Source organism: Tiliqua scincoides, chromosome 3, assembly GCF_035046505.1.
Source record: "Tiliqua scincoides isolate rTilSci1 chromosome 3, rTilSci1.hap2, whole genome shotgun sequence".
In the NCBI taxonomy this organism is placed as follows: Eukaryota; Metazoa; Chordata; class Lepidosauria; order Squamata; family Scincidae; genus Tiliqua; species Tiliqua scincoides.
The window spans coordinates 23,728,282-23,747,359 of record NC_089823.1 but is presented as its reverse complement, the minus strand read 5'-3'; the positions used below and the strand labels follow the sequence as shown (position 1 = coordinate 23,747,359).

General features: G+C 42.6%; 1 protein-coding gene across 2 annotated transcripts in view; it reads left to right on the top strand.

Annotated features, from left to right (window-relative positions):
- The window catches only part of SACS (sacsin molecular chaperone), a 69,044-nt gene that overhangs the window by 10,847 nt on the left and 39,119 nt on the right, over window positions 1–19,078 (top strand). Inside the window, exon 2 of one of the 2 annotated variants that reach the window (XM_066620798.1) lies at window positions 4,228–4,740. The exons of the other annotated variant lie outside the window; for it this stretch is intronic. Within the exon in view, the coding sequence (XP_066476895.1) occupies window positions 4,703–4,740 (38 nt within the window). The 5' untranslated portion in view covers window positions 4,228–4,702. The remainder of the gene's footprint in view (window positions 1–4,227; window positions 4,741–19,078) is intronic. 2 annotated transcript variants of the gene reach the window in all.

Here is a 19,078-nt window from a genome sequence, read left to right as displayed (position 1 = left end):
GCCACTGCTGCATCACAGATGTGAAACAGCAAGTAGTCGAGGAAGCCCTCGTCCCACAGCTCAGGGGAGAGTCGAACAGTTATCCTCATACTGAGAGCAGTTGCGTTGGGCCAGCACGGGCTCCAGCAAGTCTCTGGAGGGCCAGAGGCTCATTGGAGACTGGGGGCTCCCTGAGGGCCTGATTGGGAGCCCCCGAGGACCGCAAGTGGCCCCCGGGCCAGGGTTTGGGCACCCCTAAGGACACAATCCTAACCAGGTCTACTCAGAAGTAATTCCTATTTTGTTCAATGGGGCTTACTCTCAGGAAAGTGTGGTTAGGATTGCAGCCTAACTGTATAGTAGCAATAGCCCCCTCTACAGAACTTAAAATTTGGAAAGAAAAAAATTCAGTGAGCCCTTATTTTATGGCCAGAGTTCCTTTCAGAATTTCTAAAAATACCATTCAAAGATCACTGTCATTAGTAACATCTGTTCCACATGCAGTCTGCCATTCTTGTTGTGATACCTAATAGTACAAGGAGAGGAATGGAATATTCTTATCTTTAAGGGGATGTCTTTTTAAAAAATGTTTCTGTATAAGAAAGACATAATGTTACTCCTCATTCTTCTGCCATTTTTTGTATTCCTAGAGCTAAATTTTCCAGCATGGTGTAAGTTTCAGATGTCATATGGAATTCTGACATCAAAAGCAGAGAGTCAGTAAGCTAAATATGTACATCCAGTAGTCACATGTTTCTTGCATGCCATACCTCCTAAGTCAGCAGATGGTATACAGCTGGGAATTTTCTGGGCCCCATGTGAAGAAAGATGGCTGTGACTTATTGATAATGAATAGTAAGCAACTTTGAGCAGAATCCTAGGCTTGTCTACGCAGAAGTAAGTACCATTATCTTCAGTGGGGCTTACTCTCAGGAAAGTGTGCATAGGATTATAGCTTTTATATTGTATTTCTGTGAGCCTCACTTTCTTATATCTGATTATGAGTGTTATATTCTTGCTGATTTACAATAATGAAGCTCAGATAACTTGACTGTTTCTTCACTGTATTTTGAAAATATAGTACTAAAAATTTAGTCTTGCAGTATATTATAGCAAACAGTTGGAAAGGCCCTCCTAAGGTTGCAGTCCTAGGGCACAAGCCTAACCAGGTCTACTCAGAAGTAACTCCTATTTTGTTCAATGAGGCTTACTTTCAGGAAAGTGTGGTTAGAATTGCATCCCTAGTCACATTTACTTGAGAGTACATCCTATCAAACTCGGTGGGGCTTACTTCTTAGTAGAGAGGCATAGGATTGTGCTGTAAGTTATGTCCAGTTTTCCATGTGATCAGCTGCAAAAAATGGAAAGAGGAGGTGGTCTAGTCCTCGCTGTCCTCCATGACCTCTCCCTCACTATTCTTGTTTAGCCCTCTGCTTCCTGGCGGTGATGTATATTACATTAATAATGAATGCATTATTCCAGTGGTTCTCAAACATTTTAGCACCAGGACCCACTTTTTAGAACGACAATCAGTTGGGACCAACCGGAAGTGAGGTAATTAACGTGTAAGTGATGCCATGGCCAAGAGTGACATCATGAAGTAGAAAAACTTTTAACGCCCCTCATTTGATTTTATCATATGAAGTACAAGTTTAAAAATTTATTTAAAATAAAGAAGAACCCTCCTAACCCTTTCAAGCAGTTGCTGATCCGTTTCAAAAAATTCCCCAGACATCCCAAAGTCTGCAATCCTGTTCACACTTACGCAGGAGTAAGCCCAATTGACTATCATTGTTAAAAGCATATGCCTAGTAACCTGTTAAAAGTATAGATCTGTAACATTTTCCCAAAAACAGTCACATACCATCATAGCATCAAGTATATTAAAAATAAATACACATTGAATGAATGGGGACCTACCTGAAATTGGATCGCGATCCACCTAGTGGGTCGCGACCCACAATTTGAGAAACACTTCATTATTGCACAACTGGTCTATACAAATGTCATATGAGAACGTAAGAAGATCCCTGCTGGATCTGACCAAAGGTTCATATACGTAGTTCATCATCCTGGATCCCCTTAGTTGTCTCTTTTTTTTTTTTTCTAAACCAAACAGCCCAGACTTTATAGTCTTTTCTTGTAAGGAAGATGCTCCCACCTCCTATTCCTTTGGGTTGTCCTCTTCTGCACCTTTCCCATCTCTGCAATGTCCTTTTGAGATGTGACCAAAATTGAACATGGTACTCCACACGTGGCTGTATCATAGCTTTGTGTATGGGCATTATAATATTCAGTTTTATTTTCAAATGTCCTCTAGCATGACTTTACCTTTTTCACAGCTACTGCACTTTGGGTTGTTGGTTCACTGAATGATCCTCCATGACCCCAAGACCTCTTTCCTGGTTAGTCCCTGACAGCTCAAACCCCATCAGTGTATATATGAAATCTAGAAATTTTTTTGCCCCAATCTATGTCACTTTACACATATTTGCATTTACACATATACCATTTTGACCCATGGTGCCCATCTTAGTGTCCATTTGTTGATTCGTTCCTTGTGAAATAGTTCTGAGGGTGATTTGTGCCATTTTACTCATCCACCACCCATTTTGACAGCTAATTCATTGCAGTAGCTGCTAAAGTCAAATACTTCTTATTCTAAGGACCTGGCTATGTCACAGTTACTCCATACGGCTTTTTTCTTTTATCATGGGCTTCATGGCACATTTAAATTACTGAGGTGTGTGTAAATGCAATTGTATGGAGGCTACAAAACCCTTTGTCATTATCGTGTGATCATTTTCATTTTCTTGAAAGGTGGCAAATGTTATGCAGTGGTTCTTTTAAAGTGCACATTCCTTATTTTCATATGATGAAGGCTTTATTGAAAGATAATCCCAGGAAATGACGCAGCATGAATCAAACACAGATTTTATTCCATATGGAGTTATTTGGAACAGATGGGTTTATTTACAGCTTCTGTGGACAGGAAGATGCATCACTTTCATGGCTGAGCCACTGCAACCTCATCTGTTTGTCTTGTCCTCAGTATGGCTCTTTCTTGGTTATTTTTACTTGAACTCCCCTAGAGAGAATTTACAGTGGACAAATTAATCTCCTATCCTTTATCAAAACCTCATTTTGGTCTTCTCATTATTGGGTCAGTTTCTTTTGATGTCCTAATACAAAATAGGGCTTCAGAGGGACCCAAACTTGCTAAAGGCTGCTTGGCTGTTAGCCAGATCATTATGAGAGAGAGGCAGTGAGAGCTGATTCACCAGCCCCTGAATGAATGGCTATAGTCATTATTGTTGGCAACTCGGTATGTCTGATGCGTCTTTGGTTTGACCCAGGGGTTCTGGTGCATGTTTTAATGAGCAGTGTACTTCTTCCAAACTTTTAGAAAATGAACAGATTCTTGGAATATCCTCTAGAAATTAAACAACAACTTTGAAATGTCAAAGACAGAATTATCCTGACCAATCTGGTAGAGTCTTTTGAAGGTCGTGTGACTATTTCTTAGGGAAAACTAAGTATCTCCAAAGTACAGTTAAATAGACCAAGTATTCTTTGGTCCTATCTGACAGGAGAAGTACAGGTCTGTAACATTTCCCCAAATGCAGTCACATACCATGGTAACATCAAGTCTAATATATTAAAAATAAAATATTGAAATGAATTGAGACCCACCTGAAATTGACTTGCAACCCACCTAGTGGGTCCTGACCCAGTTTGAGAAACACTGGGCTATAAGGTTGCATTCTAAACCCACTTCTAGAAGGTAAATCCTATTGTGATGAGTGGGATTTACTTCTGAGTAAATCTGTTTAGGATTACACTGTACACTTACAATCCAGTTTTTTCCTGTACACATGAGAAAGAAAACCACTTTTCTCTAGAATTATCTGCAAGGTAGAAGAATTTTAGCTATCTTCTATTAGCATATGATGTGATAAGAGAAAGTAGCACTCTGGTTTTTAACTAATACAGCTACATTTGTACAGAGAACAGATATTTACACTTGAGCAATTAGTTTATAAGAGGAAGGGAAACTTTTTTCTTACTCTCCCTCTGCTTACAGCACCGTACAGTGCAGAAGAATTTATAATTGGAAGTATGACTCATAAACCCAGATAGTGCAGCTATGTCTTCATGAGGAAATGACTTTTCCATACCCTTCAGAGCTGTTTCTCTCGGCGTTCATGTCTATCTCTTGTCTTACTCACTTTCTTTTTTATCCGTCAGGAACACGGATCTGATGTTAAGATTCAGGGAACATAAAAGGGGCAGACTCGGGATCAATTGTAGCCTTTTGCGGCCTTGAAAATTACAGCTTCCACATTTCCACACTCTCAGCAAAACACAAGGTTTGCCTACACAAGAAAGAAAGTTGTTTGACTTTATCTGAAGTGCAGAATGAACCCATATAACGTTCCGGGCACAGCACCAGTCTCTTTAATTTGAAGCTGAATACAAGGAAGCCAAGCCCTCCAAAGAGCTACTTACAGCGAAAGGTTTGACAAGGAAACTGGATAAGGAACAGGCAGTGAGAAATACTGTGTTCTTCTGGGGAGAGGTTTAAGAAACTAGTGAGATGCTCTACATGGTTCGTCATAGCTGGATTTTTTCTTTCTTTGAGATGACAGACTGATGTACAGTCACAGAGTTTTTTTTAATTGTGGCACCTGTACCTGCTTCGTGTTCCTAGTGGGAAAAGATCATGGCCACAGAAAGGATGAAGACCATGGATGGCCTCAGGTAAATTATTTAAGCAATGTCAAACATTTAAAATAAGTAGACATGTACAAATTATTTGATCTTGCTCTCCTACTTCCAGTGGGAAAAAGTCTGAAAAACACAAAGATTCCATTCACATGTAATACTAAACTATGATGGTGATAGAGGAACAAGCTCTGAGCTTGTATATTTCCTCCCCCCCCCCCCGTTCACTCAATTTAGGGTGCAATCCTGTGAGCCTCTTACAACAGTATATCTCCCTGTTCATTGTTGTAAGAGGCCCAGCAATGGCATATCACACTGCTGCCGGGCCATTTGGGGCATGTCTGCCACTGCAGAGCCTACCCTGTGCTGACCTTGCTAAGTAGGTGTAATGGGTGGGGAAGGAAACGGCAGGGGTTGGATAGGGGTGGAGAGGGCAGGGCAGGGGTTGGATCCCGGCAGCAGTGACTTACACCAGGATCCTAACCACTCTTTCTCAATCTATCCATCTCTTTTCTCTTCTTGGACTTACACCAGTTACGTACACCAGCTACCTAAGTCCAAGGAGACCTTCTGGCTTCCAGAGGCTTTATTTACTAGAGGTAAGTAAAATATTTTACTTACCTCTAGGTAGACCTCTGGCAGCTAAAAAGACTTGGGTAGCTGGCCTATGGTTGGCCTTCTGGCTGCTTGCCCATAGCATGTAGCACATGTTCTGTTGGCACAGCTGCATGTTATAATATGGCAGGGGATAGGACTGGGCTTGTAATTAGCTACTTCCTGATTTGTGGCAAACTATATTTCGCTGTAGCACCCAATTCGGTAAACCATTTTTTAGTTTCTTCCTGCATACCTATATTGTGAGGGAAAATCCATGGTTTGGTATTATGGAGACGGTACCCACTGAATAACATACCACCTCTCCAACATCAATGCACACCTACAGCCATGGATTTATTTATTTATTTATATACTGCCTTTCTTATCCTCAAATTTCTCATCAGATATTACTCAAGGCAATTTACATAGGCAGGCTATCCTAGACCCAATAAGGGTCTTTACAATATTGTTCTATTCATATATAGAGCAGTCTCCAGGTGTTTCCCATTGCACAGTTCTCTAGCTGCACAGCACATGCCCTTGCGCTTCCACAGACAGCAACAAATCACTCCAGACAGGATCTTAAGCCAACTGACATTCTCAGCATTCCATTGCATCCTTTCACCATGGTATGCTAGCAACTCCCCTCTCTCACCGAGGGTTGTGGCAGTTTGTCAGCGACTTCCAGTCTCCCCTCCAGGCACAAACGAGCTGCGTTGTCTTAGCTTCAGGCAGCTAAACCTCCAGACCACACCTCCTGCCCTCCACACCACCTCCTGGTATAATGTTCATTCTACCTCCCAAGGGATGTTGGAAGATAATAGTTCCGTGAGGGGCGCTACAGATCTCTAACAGAATTCTCAGCTGCAAGGTTGGTATCAGAGGTTGGCCAAGTTGAATCGCACTGACACTGGGTCAGGACATGCCCATCAGAGGGCTCACCTATCTGGGCCGACCGCTCAACCCTCCATGCCAGCAGATGGTACCCATTGTGCCATCAAACAGAGCAGTTCATTGGCTCTTCCTCCTTATAAGTTTCTCTCCCTCCTCTCAGCATGGCAGCAATAGAGGAGCAGGGGCTACGTAGCAAGAAGTCTTTCCTGATGTTGTTCTTCTGGCTGCCATGTGCTGCTTGTGAAATCTGCTGCGGTACACATGTGCATACGTTTGAGCGCGCGCGCGCACACACACACACACACACACACACACACACACACACACACACTCCCAACCATGGAAATTAAAAGTCTATGCACTTGTTCCTTTAAAATATTATTAAAATTGCATTACTGTGTCAGATAACTTTGTTTGTTTGTGGCATTTTTACCCCACCTTTGTCCCCATAATCAAATGTAGAAAAAATTAGTTTGATCCTTTCCCAGGTATTTTCATTGTTTTTTGGAAAATGGTGCCTTCTATGGCTGTGAGCCATTGATTGACCATTATGTTCAGTCTTGTTACCTTCTTTCAGCCTGAATGATCCTTATGTGCAATGGCAAAATTTCGTGCAGAAATTGAAAGTTTTCTTCATAGATGAACACAAAGCACATCTGTGTGCTTGGTGCTCACAAATTTCCCAATATTAAAGCAAGCCTCCTTGTATGGCAGACTTAGGAGAGGTAGCCTTATCTCAGGTCCACCTGCCCAGGACTTGTCCCTACACCCATGCCATGGTGTGACACCATACAAGAAGTGGGGTTCAAGAACTTCCCAGGCATGAGAATGTCACAGCCGTACCAGGCCCTGTTGCTGGGCTACTTTTCAGCTGCTCTTGGAGTGTCAGCTTCTACCCTCTTGCTCCACCTGAGCACTACCCAATTTCTGCTTAAAGGTGGGAGCTTCCACTATACTAGCTCTACAGTCGTATCACCCAGTTGCTGCAGGCGATAAGCCATACAGATGTTTAGGATGCATTAAGTGCATGGAATCTAAGAGTTAAAAATTAATTTTTTTAAAAGTTTTTCCCCATGTGTATTCTTTTCGTATGACCCTTGTCTTTGACTTTGCTCTCTTTCAGTTTTCTCTCCTTTTGCCAAAATGTAATCAATTAAGAATTTGTCAATCAAAAAGTAGGGATTTTCCTTTTGGCTTATGTTTGTACAATGTTAAGCACCTGGTATGCAATAATGCATTATAAATAATAGTTAACACTCTCTGTACAGCATTCCCTAGACCAGTGATGGTGAACTTTTTGGGTTTGGCGTGTCAAAAATCTGGAAAATGCCTAACTTGACTCTGCTGGCATGTCACACCCTCCTCCTAAACAAAACGGAAAACGATATATTCATTTACGAGTCCTTACCCATTTATACCCATTTATACCCAAGGTACGAGTCCTTACCCATTTATGAAATGTGTATATTCATTTACAGTCCTTACCCAGGGGTAAGGGGAAACGTTTCCCCTTATCTCTGGCTGAGCTGCTTCTGGCCACAATCCTGCGCTGGATACAGTGCAAGCCTCCTGACTTGCCTGTTCCAGGGTAGGTTTGGATTGCGCCCTTATAGTTACTTGAACTCATTAGTATAATCTCTGAATTGAATTAAACTGTATGCGCACCGTCGTTCTCTACAGCCATTCTAGATACGAAGGGCTGTGAATAGGCCACCTCAATAGAAATCCTGCTAAACTTCAGTAATAGACTTACGGTACCTTTAGAGATGATTTGGAATTTCATCTAATGAATAACTTCTTTGTTTTTCTATGGTTCAAACAGAAATGAGTTAATCTTATTACAATTAGTTTATTGATAAGTAGTGACCGTAAGACAGATAAGCTGCAGCCTGTAAAAAAATTTTCCTAAATGGCAGTGGGACAATGCAAAAATATATATTTTATTTCAGTTTAAATTAATATTGTTTTGTTACAGCACTGGTGACCTGAGGTGTTATGTCAAATGCTGCCCCCCTTACCCAATGTTGTGTTGTCCTCTGCTCCCCCCACCTCTCCAATATCAGCTCAACAATCTCTTCCCCTCTGCATTTCCTCTTTGTCCCTGTCTTCCTTTTCCAGTACAGGGACAGGAAGGAGAAGGGGAAACGGTGGAGGCAATTAGGTGGACAAAACACCAATCTGCTGCCTGAGGTGATAGCTTCAGTTGGCCTCATAGATGGGCCTGCCCTGCTTTGTTACTCCAATCTGTTAGATGGCTGTAACCATTGTTCACTTATAAAGAATCTAGTTTATCCAGATTTTTTACTGTGGCTTGATCTTGGAGTCAAATCATCGGGCCTCAGGCAAGTAGCCTACCCAATCTGTTTAGCTAAATGTGATCAGTTTTCTAGAGCTGCACGTCAACAGGAGTTAACAGAAAGGGAAACTCAAACCTCCACATGCCCAAGGCATCCTAGGTGACCTTCTCTAGATGTTTTAGAAGGCATCTCTAAAATTGTGGAACTCCTGTCTGTCACAAAGGGGAATTTTTTTTGTCAAGAGTTTCAAGAGCAAAATGGCCACTGAGGGGAAACATGCTTTGATTTGCATGCAGCTAGATGCACCCCATTCCCCTAGCAGAAGGACATGGCTTATGTTGACTCTGCCTAGCTGTGGCCTCTTTCAGTCTGATATTCAGATATGGTTTTCCTTGACTTCCTTTTACGTTCAGTTCACCCCATTGTTCCTTCTACTGCCCACTGGCTGTTCACCAGCATTGGTTTGGTATGTGGGCATTACTTCTGTCCTGGGACCGGTGCTTTTCAACCTCTTCATAAATGACCTGGAGACAGGGTTGAGCAGTGAAGTGGCTAAGTTTGCAGACGACACCAAACTTTTCCGAGTGGTAAAGACCAGAAGTGATTGTGAGGAGCTCCAGAAGGATCTCTCCAGACTGGCAGAATGGGCAGCAAAATGGCAGATGCGCTTCAATGTCAGTAAGTGTAAAGTCATGCACATTGGGGCAAAAAATCAAAACTTTAGATATAGGCTGATGGGTTCTGAGCTGTCTGTGACAGATCAGGAGAGAGATCTTGGGGTGGTGGTGGACAGGTCGATGAAAGTGTCGACCCAATGTGCGGCGGCAGTGAAGAAGGCCAATTCTATGCTTGGGATCATTAGGAAGGGTATTGAGAACAAAACGGTTAGTATTATAATGCCGTTGTACAAATCGATGGTAAGGCCACACCTGGAGTATTGTGTCCAGTTCTGGTCGCCGCATCTCAAAAAAGACATAGTGGAAATGGAAAAGGTGCAAAAGAGAGCGACTAAGATGATTACGGGGCTGGGGCACCTTCCTTATGAGGAAAGGCTACGGCGTTTGGGCCTCTTCAGCCTAGAAAAGAGACGCTTGAGGGGGGACATGATTGAGACATACAAAATTATGCAGGGGATGGACAGAGTGGATAGGGAGATGCTGTTTACACTCTCACATAATACCAGAACCAGGGGACATCCACTAAAATTGAGTGTTGGGCGGGTTAGGACAGACAAAAGAAAATATTTCTTTACTCAGCGCGTGGTCGGTCTGTGGAACTCCTTGCCACAGGATGTGGTGCTGGCGTCTAGCCTAGACGCCTTTAAAAGGGGATTGGACGAGTTTCTGGAGGAAAAATCCATTATGGGGTACAAGCGATGATGTGTATGCGCAACCTCCTGATTTTAGGAATGGGTTAAGTCAGAATGCCAGATGTAGGGGAGAGCACCAGGATGAGGTCTCTTGTTACCTGGTGTGCTCCCTGGGGCATTTGGTGGGCCGCTGTGAGATACAGGAAGCTGGACTAGATGGGCCTATGGCCTGATCCAGTGGGGCTGTTCTTATGTTCTTATGTTCTTATGTAAGCCTGGAGAGGAAGGTGTATGTGGTTTCTGGAAATGTGTTGAAGCAGGTCTGTTCAAACTGTTATCAACTTATATGCTCTGAGATGCCAGGAGGTGCTGGCAAAGTGAGATGAGACTGAGCATACTGGAGAAACGGGGGGGGGGGCGAGGGGCAGTGAGGAGATGTGGCTGAAACAAGTGCAGGATTCACTAGGGTGGGGGGAGAGAGAGAGAAAGAATGGGAGGCAACTGGTTATGAACTTTGGAAGGTGGGGAAGAGGGAGGGGTGGGGAGGGGCAGTCAGAGGGGTTAATTGCAATTATGATGGGGGGATGTGTGTGCAGGAGGGGAGGAGGTGGGGTGGGAGAGAAAAGCATCACTTGCCTGCTTATTTATTCAAGAGAGAGTGCAACCAAGCCTCTGTATGTCTACTCAGAAGTAAGCCCCATTATAGTCAATGGGGCTTATTCCTAGGTAAGTGTGGATAGGATTGTGACCCAGCGCCCTTCCTGCCAAAGCCTTGCCAGTGGAGGCAAGGCAGGGAGGGTCACTTTGGGGCATTGCTGGCAAGGAAAAGGGTTTCTCCAGGATCCTTTCCAGCTGCTTCTGGCTCCTACCTGCCTTCAGGCTCGCTCTCACTCCTCGCTCTTGTGGCTCACCCTCATTCCCTCCATGTTCCGCCAGGATCCCTTCCAGGCTCTTCTGACTGCCTGCCCAATCAGCGTGCGGGGCAGGCACCAGCAACAGCAGGAGTGTCCAAGCTGCTCCTTTTTCTCCTGCTGCCGCTCCAAGCAGCCGCTTCTCCCAGGAGCGCTGCTGCTGCTGCTACCGCTACCACCGCCTGATTCCTTGGCCCCGCAGTACACCTGAGGCAGCCTCACGGCACACCAGTGTACCACATCACAGTGGTTGAAAACCACTGCTCTAGAAGTAGAAAGAACCTTTACCTATAGCAGTGTTTCTCAAACTGGGTCGGGACCCACTAGGTGGGTTGTGGGCCCCTTTCAAGTGGGTCCCCATTCATTTCAGTATTTTATTTTTAATATATTAGACTTGATGCTACCATTGTATGCATCAAGTCTGAATATATTGTATGCAACCATATCTGAATATCCAGCTTCCTGTATCTCACAGCGGCCCACCAAATGCCCCAGGGAGCACACCAGGTAACAAGAGACCTCATCCTGGTGCTCTCCCCTACATCTGGCATTCTGACTTAACCCATTCCTAAAATCAGGAGGTTGCGCATACACATCATCGCTTGTACCCCATAATGGATTTTTCCTCCAGAAACTCGTCCAATCCCCTTTTAAAGGCGTCTAGGCTAGATGCCAGCACCACATCCTGTGGCAAGGAGTTCCACAGACCGACCACGCGCTGAGTAAAGAAATATTTTCTTTTGTCTGTCCTAACCCGCCCAACACTCAATTTTAGTGGATGTCCCCTGGTTCTGGTATTATGTGAGAGTGTAAAGAGCATCTCCCTATCCACTCTGTCCATCCCCTGCATAATTTTGTATGTCTCAATCATGTCCCCCCTCAAGCGTCGCTTTTCTAGGCTGAAGAGGCCCAAACGCCGTAGCCTTTCCTCATAAGGAAGGTGCCCCAGCCCCGTAATCATCTTAGTCGCTCTCTTTTGCACCTTTGGGAGTTTCTTCTTTTGGGAGTTTTGCTTCTTGGGAGTTTCTTTCATTGTCATGTAATGATCTAAGGCTGCAATCCCAACCACACTTTCCTGAGAGTAAGCCCCATTGAACAAAATAGGACTTACTTCTTAGTAGACCTGGTTAGGCTTGTGCCCTTAGTTATATTAATTAAATTAATTGTAACATAATAATGTAATTAAAAACTAGTAGTGTGCCTTGACAATTTTAGTGCCTTGTGAGTGTGCTGTGAGCTGAAAAAGGTTGAAAATGGCTGTTCTAGAGGATCCTTTTACAAAGGCTGACTGGTTACCTTCCCAGAAAGGAAGCATGAGAGAAATGGCAGATATTCCAGTTCACTGCTTGTGCTTGCATTGATCTGATTTTAAAAGCTATTGATCTCAAGCCCCTGTTGCTAGCCTGTTGTGCTGTGATTGGCTTGATTCCACTGCAGTGAAAAGTGGAGCTTTTGTCCCTTTGCAAGGATTCAATTTCCCTGCCTAAGAAATTATGTTACAGATATGCCAACGCTGCAGGATGTTTCAGGATTCAGTATTCTACGGCTTCTGTTTTTCTCAAAATCTGTATATTTTATTCCAGCAACAGGATGACCCATTTCAATTTTACATACCCTGCATCATAAATAATTTCATCCCTAATGCTTGGCAACCAAATGTTCATTGCTGATAAGAGTAAATTCTATTTCCAGATTTTATGTATGTCATAAAAATGTATAAGAACAATATGTTAAAAAAAATGACCTTGAATAAATGTGAACTGTAAATATAGCTAGCTCCTTAGCTAAATAAAATATTAATGTAACATTAAGGGCTTTTAAAAATCGTATTTAAACAAAGGGGATGAGTGGTACTTGTTGAGTTTTATTATTTTATTTGAAAGCTCAGAATAAAAGAAATTCCACATCTCTATCATACTACAGTATATTCCAATCCAAGTTGGCAACCAGAAAAGTGTCTGGAAAGAAAATAAATAATATGAATTGAGATTGATTCTTATATTAATTTGTGTGTTTTGTTACAGTTGTGAGGCTGAAGAGAGGGCCTGAATAGTTAGGATTTTTCTCAGGGGAAAAGTACTGTATATATTGCACAGGAAATCAATAATTGTATCTCTGATGTATTGTGTCGCCCCCCCCCCCCCCCAAGAAATAATGCAGCCAAAGGAGGTCTATCAACTTGATTGGAGCAGCAGGGTGTTTACTGCTTCCATTTTGCAGCTGAGGTGGGGTGATTTTTATCTGGAAAGCAACTTGGAGGAAAAGGGATAAACAGCCAGGTCCAGCACATGACATTATGTGGCCTGAAGAGGAGCACTAAATGGAGCTCCCTCCCTACCACAGTGTCATCTTTTTTTCTGTGAAAATTACACACCCATCCTTCTTTCCAGTCTTCTCTCCTTTCTTCCTTTGCTGTTAGGAATGGTACAGGCAATTTATGGGAGGGTTCTGGGAAGGCTGCCATGCTGCCCCACATGCCTGAACTAGGTGCTTCACCCTGCTTCATGATGGGGCCAGCCATGTAAGAACCCAGTGCTGCTCCTCCAGTCAAACTGGCAGTCCCCCAAGGCTGAATGTCATTAAAAAAGAAAACATCAGGAGATCAGATTATGAATTTTCTTCATAATGTAGTTTAGCTTGCAGTCATAGACTAAAATAGAAGCTGGGAAAACAAACTAGGATTCATTGGGTGCTGAGTCAAGGGGAATAAATCTGTAGGAACGACTACTGGGAGCAATGGAGAAGAACTGTGATCTGCAGAGAGGTCTTCTTTTCTAGCCATGGAAAGCTCCTCCTCCTGTCCCTGGCCCATCCATTCTTTTCTAAACTTACAATGCACACTTTTTGCAAACATTTGTATTTTCTTTCTCCACCATGGCAGCTAGAATTTACGCTTTTCCTGTCTGCAAACAAAAGATGAGATTTGCGGGATACTGTTGAGATATTCCAACATGGTGCGATCACAGCCACACAGATAACCCACCCATGAATAATCTGAGTAGGGATAGTAAGATTTGACAGCCATGTAAGTACTGTACTATCCACAGTAATACTGATTATGTATGGTCATTGTATGAAACAGAAATAGAACAATGGTATACTCCAAGCCTGGAGTAACATTTTGAGGATGTTCAAAACTGCTTGTGTGTTTGGTTGTATTGAGTAAACAGCTCTGAGGTCGCTTATGGACATAACTGAGCCATAAAATTAGAGTATATAGGTGAGGCATACTCATTGCAGATGGGATGACTAATAGGCATATATAAGTATGGTAAGCACTACTAGATCATTAGACTGACTGTTATAATGACAGGTATTTGTCAATAATTAGGAAAGGGATGGCCCCACAGTGTGAGCAAAACAATGTTTTTTACTTGAGCTGCAAGTGTTTTTGAAAGTCTTTAAAGAAATTACAAAGACTAGTTATACATTGATGGGTATTGCAATAGTGTACATGCCCCACAGATTGCTTTCATTGTACGATGTATGAGTGTATGATATTCTGTGTGCATGGCACTCTGTACTGTGCATAATATTATGTGATGCATATGGTTTCATACACATGTATCATTTCATTATTTCCCTTTTGGAAAATAATATGCTAAACATGTTTCCTAGTAGAAAAAAGATTGAAGGTTAAAATCTAGGTTATGCTGGTCAGTGAGTGTCACTTGTAAAAGGGCAGCCTAATCCTAAAGCTGTCGGCTCCACTGGGTGCAGCTGCACCAAAACAGCTATCGCTGCATCCAGTGGCACTGCTGAGGCTGCCAGATGTCTCCTCAGAGGAAGGGGACTATTGTCCCCTTCCCACAGGGAAAGCCCCAAGCCCCGCAATGACTCTTCTCAAATCTGTACCAGCTATTTAGCTGGCGCAGACTGGGCCAACCCCTTCCTCCTAGATTCCTCCCCCTGCCCTGCCCCAGAATGCCTCCCCCAGCCCCAAGGCCCTCACTGCTGCCCGGAGCTCTTATCTAGCTCTGGGCGGTGTCTGGCTGACACTGCGCAAGGAGTCACGGACGTGCCTTACAGCACATTTGTGACACCCTACACTGGCACTGGCCCAGTTCAGGATTGGGCCCTGGGTCATTGTAGGAAAGTTGAGCCTATAAACGTGCTTTAGTTGACTCTGAGCAGTCAAATCAAGTTGTGCAAATCAGACTTTTCCCATACTTTTTCAGTGAAATATAGCTTTCTCTGTCAACAGAAATCTGTGCCATGCGCAAACTGTAAATTCAGTCTGTGTTGTTTTGAAAAGTGATTGGCAATTTAAATAGCATGTAGGTACTTTGCGATTAAAATAGGGAAAAATCATCATGAAAATTCTCTAGCATGGCATAAATGGCATTAAAAAATGACATTGAAAATCCATTCAAGTACATGACTTAACTTTTGATATAAAAAACTGAATATATGCATTACTTATTACTCTACAAAAAGTTCCCGAATAGTAGTGCATTGTTTCACATTTAAATGTGGTTGCTGAGTCACAGGCATTTTCCTGCCAGCACTGCAGAATCTTAGCAGCTGTTGTAGGTCTCTTACTGCAGTGTTCTGTTGCATTAGTAAGCCCCAATTATAATGCCCACATTTATGCTACCCTTCCCCCGGCTCTGTCCAGGCTATTTATTTGTAGACTTGTAACACATAAGGTAAAGCTGAAGATCAACACTGTGTGTGGTTGTCCAAATGAGCACAAAAATCTCTAGTCATTCAAAATCAAAAGATAGCAACTCAAAGAAAAGGTTATTGGTCCCTTGGTTTTTATGATAAAGACCACAGAATTGCAGGCACCATTCCTGCAAATATTTTATTTCCACAGTTGCGGCCAAGCAGAAGTACTGTGGTTCAGTGCATGCCCATCTTAAAGGAGCAACAAACCTTGTGAGCACTGCATTGAATGTGCTGCTGTTTTAAAAGGCATAGTAGCTTGAAGTGTTGGAAAGAACGACATCGTGCTGCGCAAGTGTTGATGTGGAAACAGGATTTCTCCTCTTGAATTCTAATTCTGCAGAGTCAGAATTGCTCTGAGTGTTGAACAATATTCTTGTACATCAGGAATGGCTTGCTGCTGTTCAGCATTAAGGTTCCTTCTCCTTTAGCAGTTGTACAGAAGAGGAAATTTAGGCACATGCTGCTTTTCATGCAGCTCTGCACTTGATAATTTGCACTTACTGAAACTCTCACTTCTATGCAGTTCTTACCTATGTGATACCGATGGATTGCTACTGGGTCCTTTCGTATCCTCAGTGTTTTTAACATCCCCATGAGTTGCTGGGTGAGGTCATCTGGACATTTGGGCTTGGGTGTATCAAACTGCCAGTGAAATCCAGGTCTCTCTCATCTGATCCTGAGGAGGCGGTAGAAGTTCTAATCTAGTGCCTGTGGGAAGTTTTGGTATAGATGAGGGGAAGAAATTGAAGCTTAATCAAGTCCTGTTGTTGGCAAGAGGATCTGATGACCTGGGAGGAAGAATGCTGCTGGTTCTAAAAAAACTTGTGCTCCTCTTTAAAGAGCACTTTCAGAGGTTGGGAGTGCTCCTGCATGTTGCCATCTCCTTATTCTGAGTGCCTGAGTTATAGCAGTGGCCAGGCAGGCCTTTTACAAATTTAGCCAAGTACACTAGCTGCATGCCATTCTTGGAAAAATCAGACTAAACCACAATAATTTATGTTCTGATCACTTTGAGCTACTGTAATGCTCTTTAAGCGGTTGCATCCTTGAAAACAGTTTGGAAATATTAACTGGTTCAGAAAGCAGCTACCAGGGCTTTTGGGTAAAGAGGCATTTTTTCAAGTGCTCTTCTTATACTTAGCAGGGAGAGAGTAACTGACCCTTTGATCCCAGCAGTCTTTTCTAGTGGCTATTTGCATCTTTTTCTTCTGCATCTTTTTCGACTGGGAGCCCTTTTGGGACAGAGAGCCTCAGGCAGGCCAATCCTATGCTGCATGAGCACTGGTGCTGCAGCCCCAGCATTGAGTGTCACAAATTAACGTGATGCATGTTTGCGCCCAGGAAGTAAGTGATGCTGGTGGAGAGGCCTGTGCCACCCTGTCAATATCACAGTTGGAGACCTGGCTGCTGGCAGAGACCAAGTAAGCACCGAGTGGTGCAGGGGCATGAGAAAGGTGGTAGGTGTGTGTGTGTGGGGGGGCATTCTTGGGTGGGGGGAGGGCGGAACAGTGGTGGAATGGGCCTGGGAGGTGGTGGGACCGCTGGAGGCGTCCACTGCCGAATCATATCTCTTCCTCTCAGGCTAAACCCAACATGGGGCTTCACAAGTCTGCTCCAGCTAAATAGTTGGCACCTGACAAATGTTTCTTTACTCCAAGGAGACTTCCAGCCTGCTCATAACCAGCACAGGATAAAGTGGGAGCTGTTCGACGCTGCTGTGCCTGTGCTGGATAGGACTGGGCTCTAAGGTATTTGATTTTATCTGTAAATTGCTTTTTGCTGAAAAATGGTATACATAAATATTCTTAATAAATAATAATAATAATAATAATGATACAATGCAATCTGCTGGTCCTATTTTATCACACCTATCCTTTATCAGCTTCACTGGCTACCACTTGGTTTCTGAGTTCAATTCAAGGTGTGGTTTTTTCAAGCCCTAAATGGCCTCAAACCCCATTGAACACAGAGTATTTTGAGGATTGCTTTCTTCTGTACAAACCTGCCTGTGACCCTCACTCCCCTGTGAAGACCCTTCTTTGTGTCCTATCCTATCTTCCCATCTGAGGGGTGGCAAATGTCACTATAGGCTTAGTATGCCTTTGTACACCCGGTTCCTGTCTTCATTAGAGATGTTGCATAGGATGTTGTGACGTATTCAGTATAACACAGGAAGTTAGTGGTTGAGCTAGGAAGAAAACTTGTGGTCTCAGGTTCATTTATTCCTCACTGGGTAGTTATAGTACAAGCTTATATGCATTTACTCAGAAGTCCTATTTTCTTCAATGAGTTGGATAAATTCTATCCAACTTTCCAGAGCTGATGCAGCCCCAAGGTAAGGGAACAAATGTTCCCTTACCTTGAGGAGGCCTCTGTGACTGCCCCCTCACCCAAGGATGCACCGTACACCTCATTGGATTGGGCCCTTACTCATTTAGGGTTGCAGCCTTTGCTTCATCTAGAGATTTTCCTTAAGTTACACATTAAAGTTCATAGTTTAAAGTACATTCCTTCAGTTCTCCTGTGGTTTCAGTTAGTAAGCTTAATGGGTCTTTGCAAGGTGATTTCCCATAAAAAGGCTAAAATTGTACACACAATCATTTTTTAAATTAAATTGGGATATAAATAGTATGTACTATGTTACAATTCTAGCTGACTCTTTTGCCAAAAATGCTATTGAAAAATGTAGCAAGCACATAACATTTACAATAACATTTGTAATATTTTTTACTTAATTTTGGGAAATCAATAAAATGATACAAGTATCAAAATTTTCACAGTATCAGCATTATTCATTCCATTCAGTAGGCAATTTTGAATGTATATCTATTTAGTAACCAAGGAACATTTTTGAATCATAAAGATTTCCTTTTGGGGATAAGACACTTAAAGGTTCAATGGTGTTTTTAAAAATATGACTCTTCAGTCATATTTTAGGTAAAGGATGCCTTATATATGGAGGTCTTTGTTTCTGGTAAGATAGGCCTAACAGATAAGCCTAAGGCTTATTAAACACAATGGGCTTACTTCTGAGTAAAATAAATAACATGATTTTCAAACACCACTACAGTTTTAAATACATGATTGAATGTATCATGTATTTGACTTTTGCAGTAGCATAAATGAAATAAAGCTGTACACACTCAGGAATAGTGATGGCAAGCATAGTATGAGGTACAATGGTTCACTGATAAATGTAGTGAGATTTTGGCATGGTATGCCACAACCAAGGACCTAACCAAGAGTGTGATTTTTCAAAGATTGCATATTGTTTTATGAATGGCCCTCTTTCTGGAACTCTCACCTCTATGTAGTAATGATAATGCCCTCTTTACAACAGTTTGGTGCCATCTCCAGATGTTTTTGTTCCAAAAGGCCTTTGCTGGCTCATTAATAGTGCTCTTTTCCACATTCATTATTTTTAATTTGTCTTTCTGGATTTTTAAAAAAATATGCTGCAGTTAATTTGTTGCACTGCTACAGTTCATCTGTGCTTTGTTTGTTTTAGTTACTTCAAACCACCTTGATTTTTTTTTTTAAAAGGGGTATATATCTTTTTAACAAATAAATGCTCCTATACTTTAAAAAACAAACACATGCAATCAAATCTCTGTGACACCCACATACATACAAGAAGTGCCTATAAGAACCATAATAGTGCTCTGAGCACTAAATATATGGCTCTGCTCTCTTAA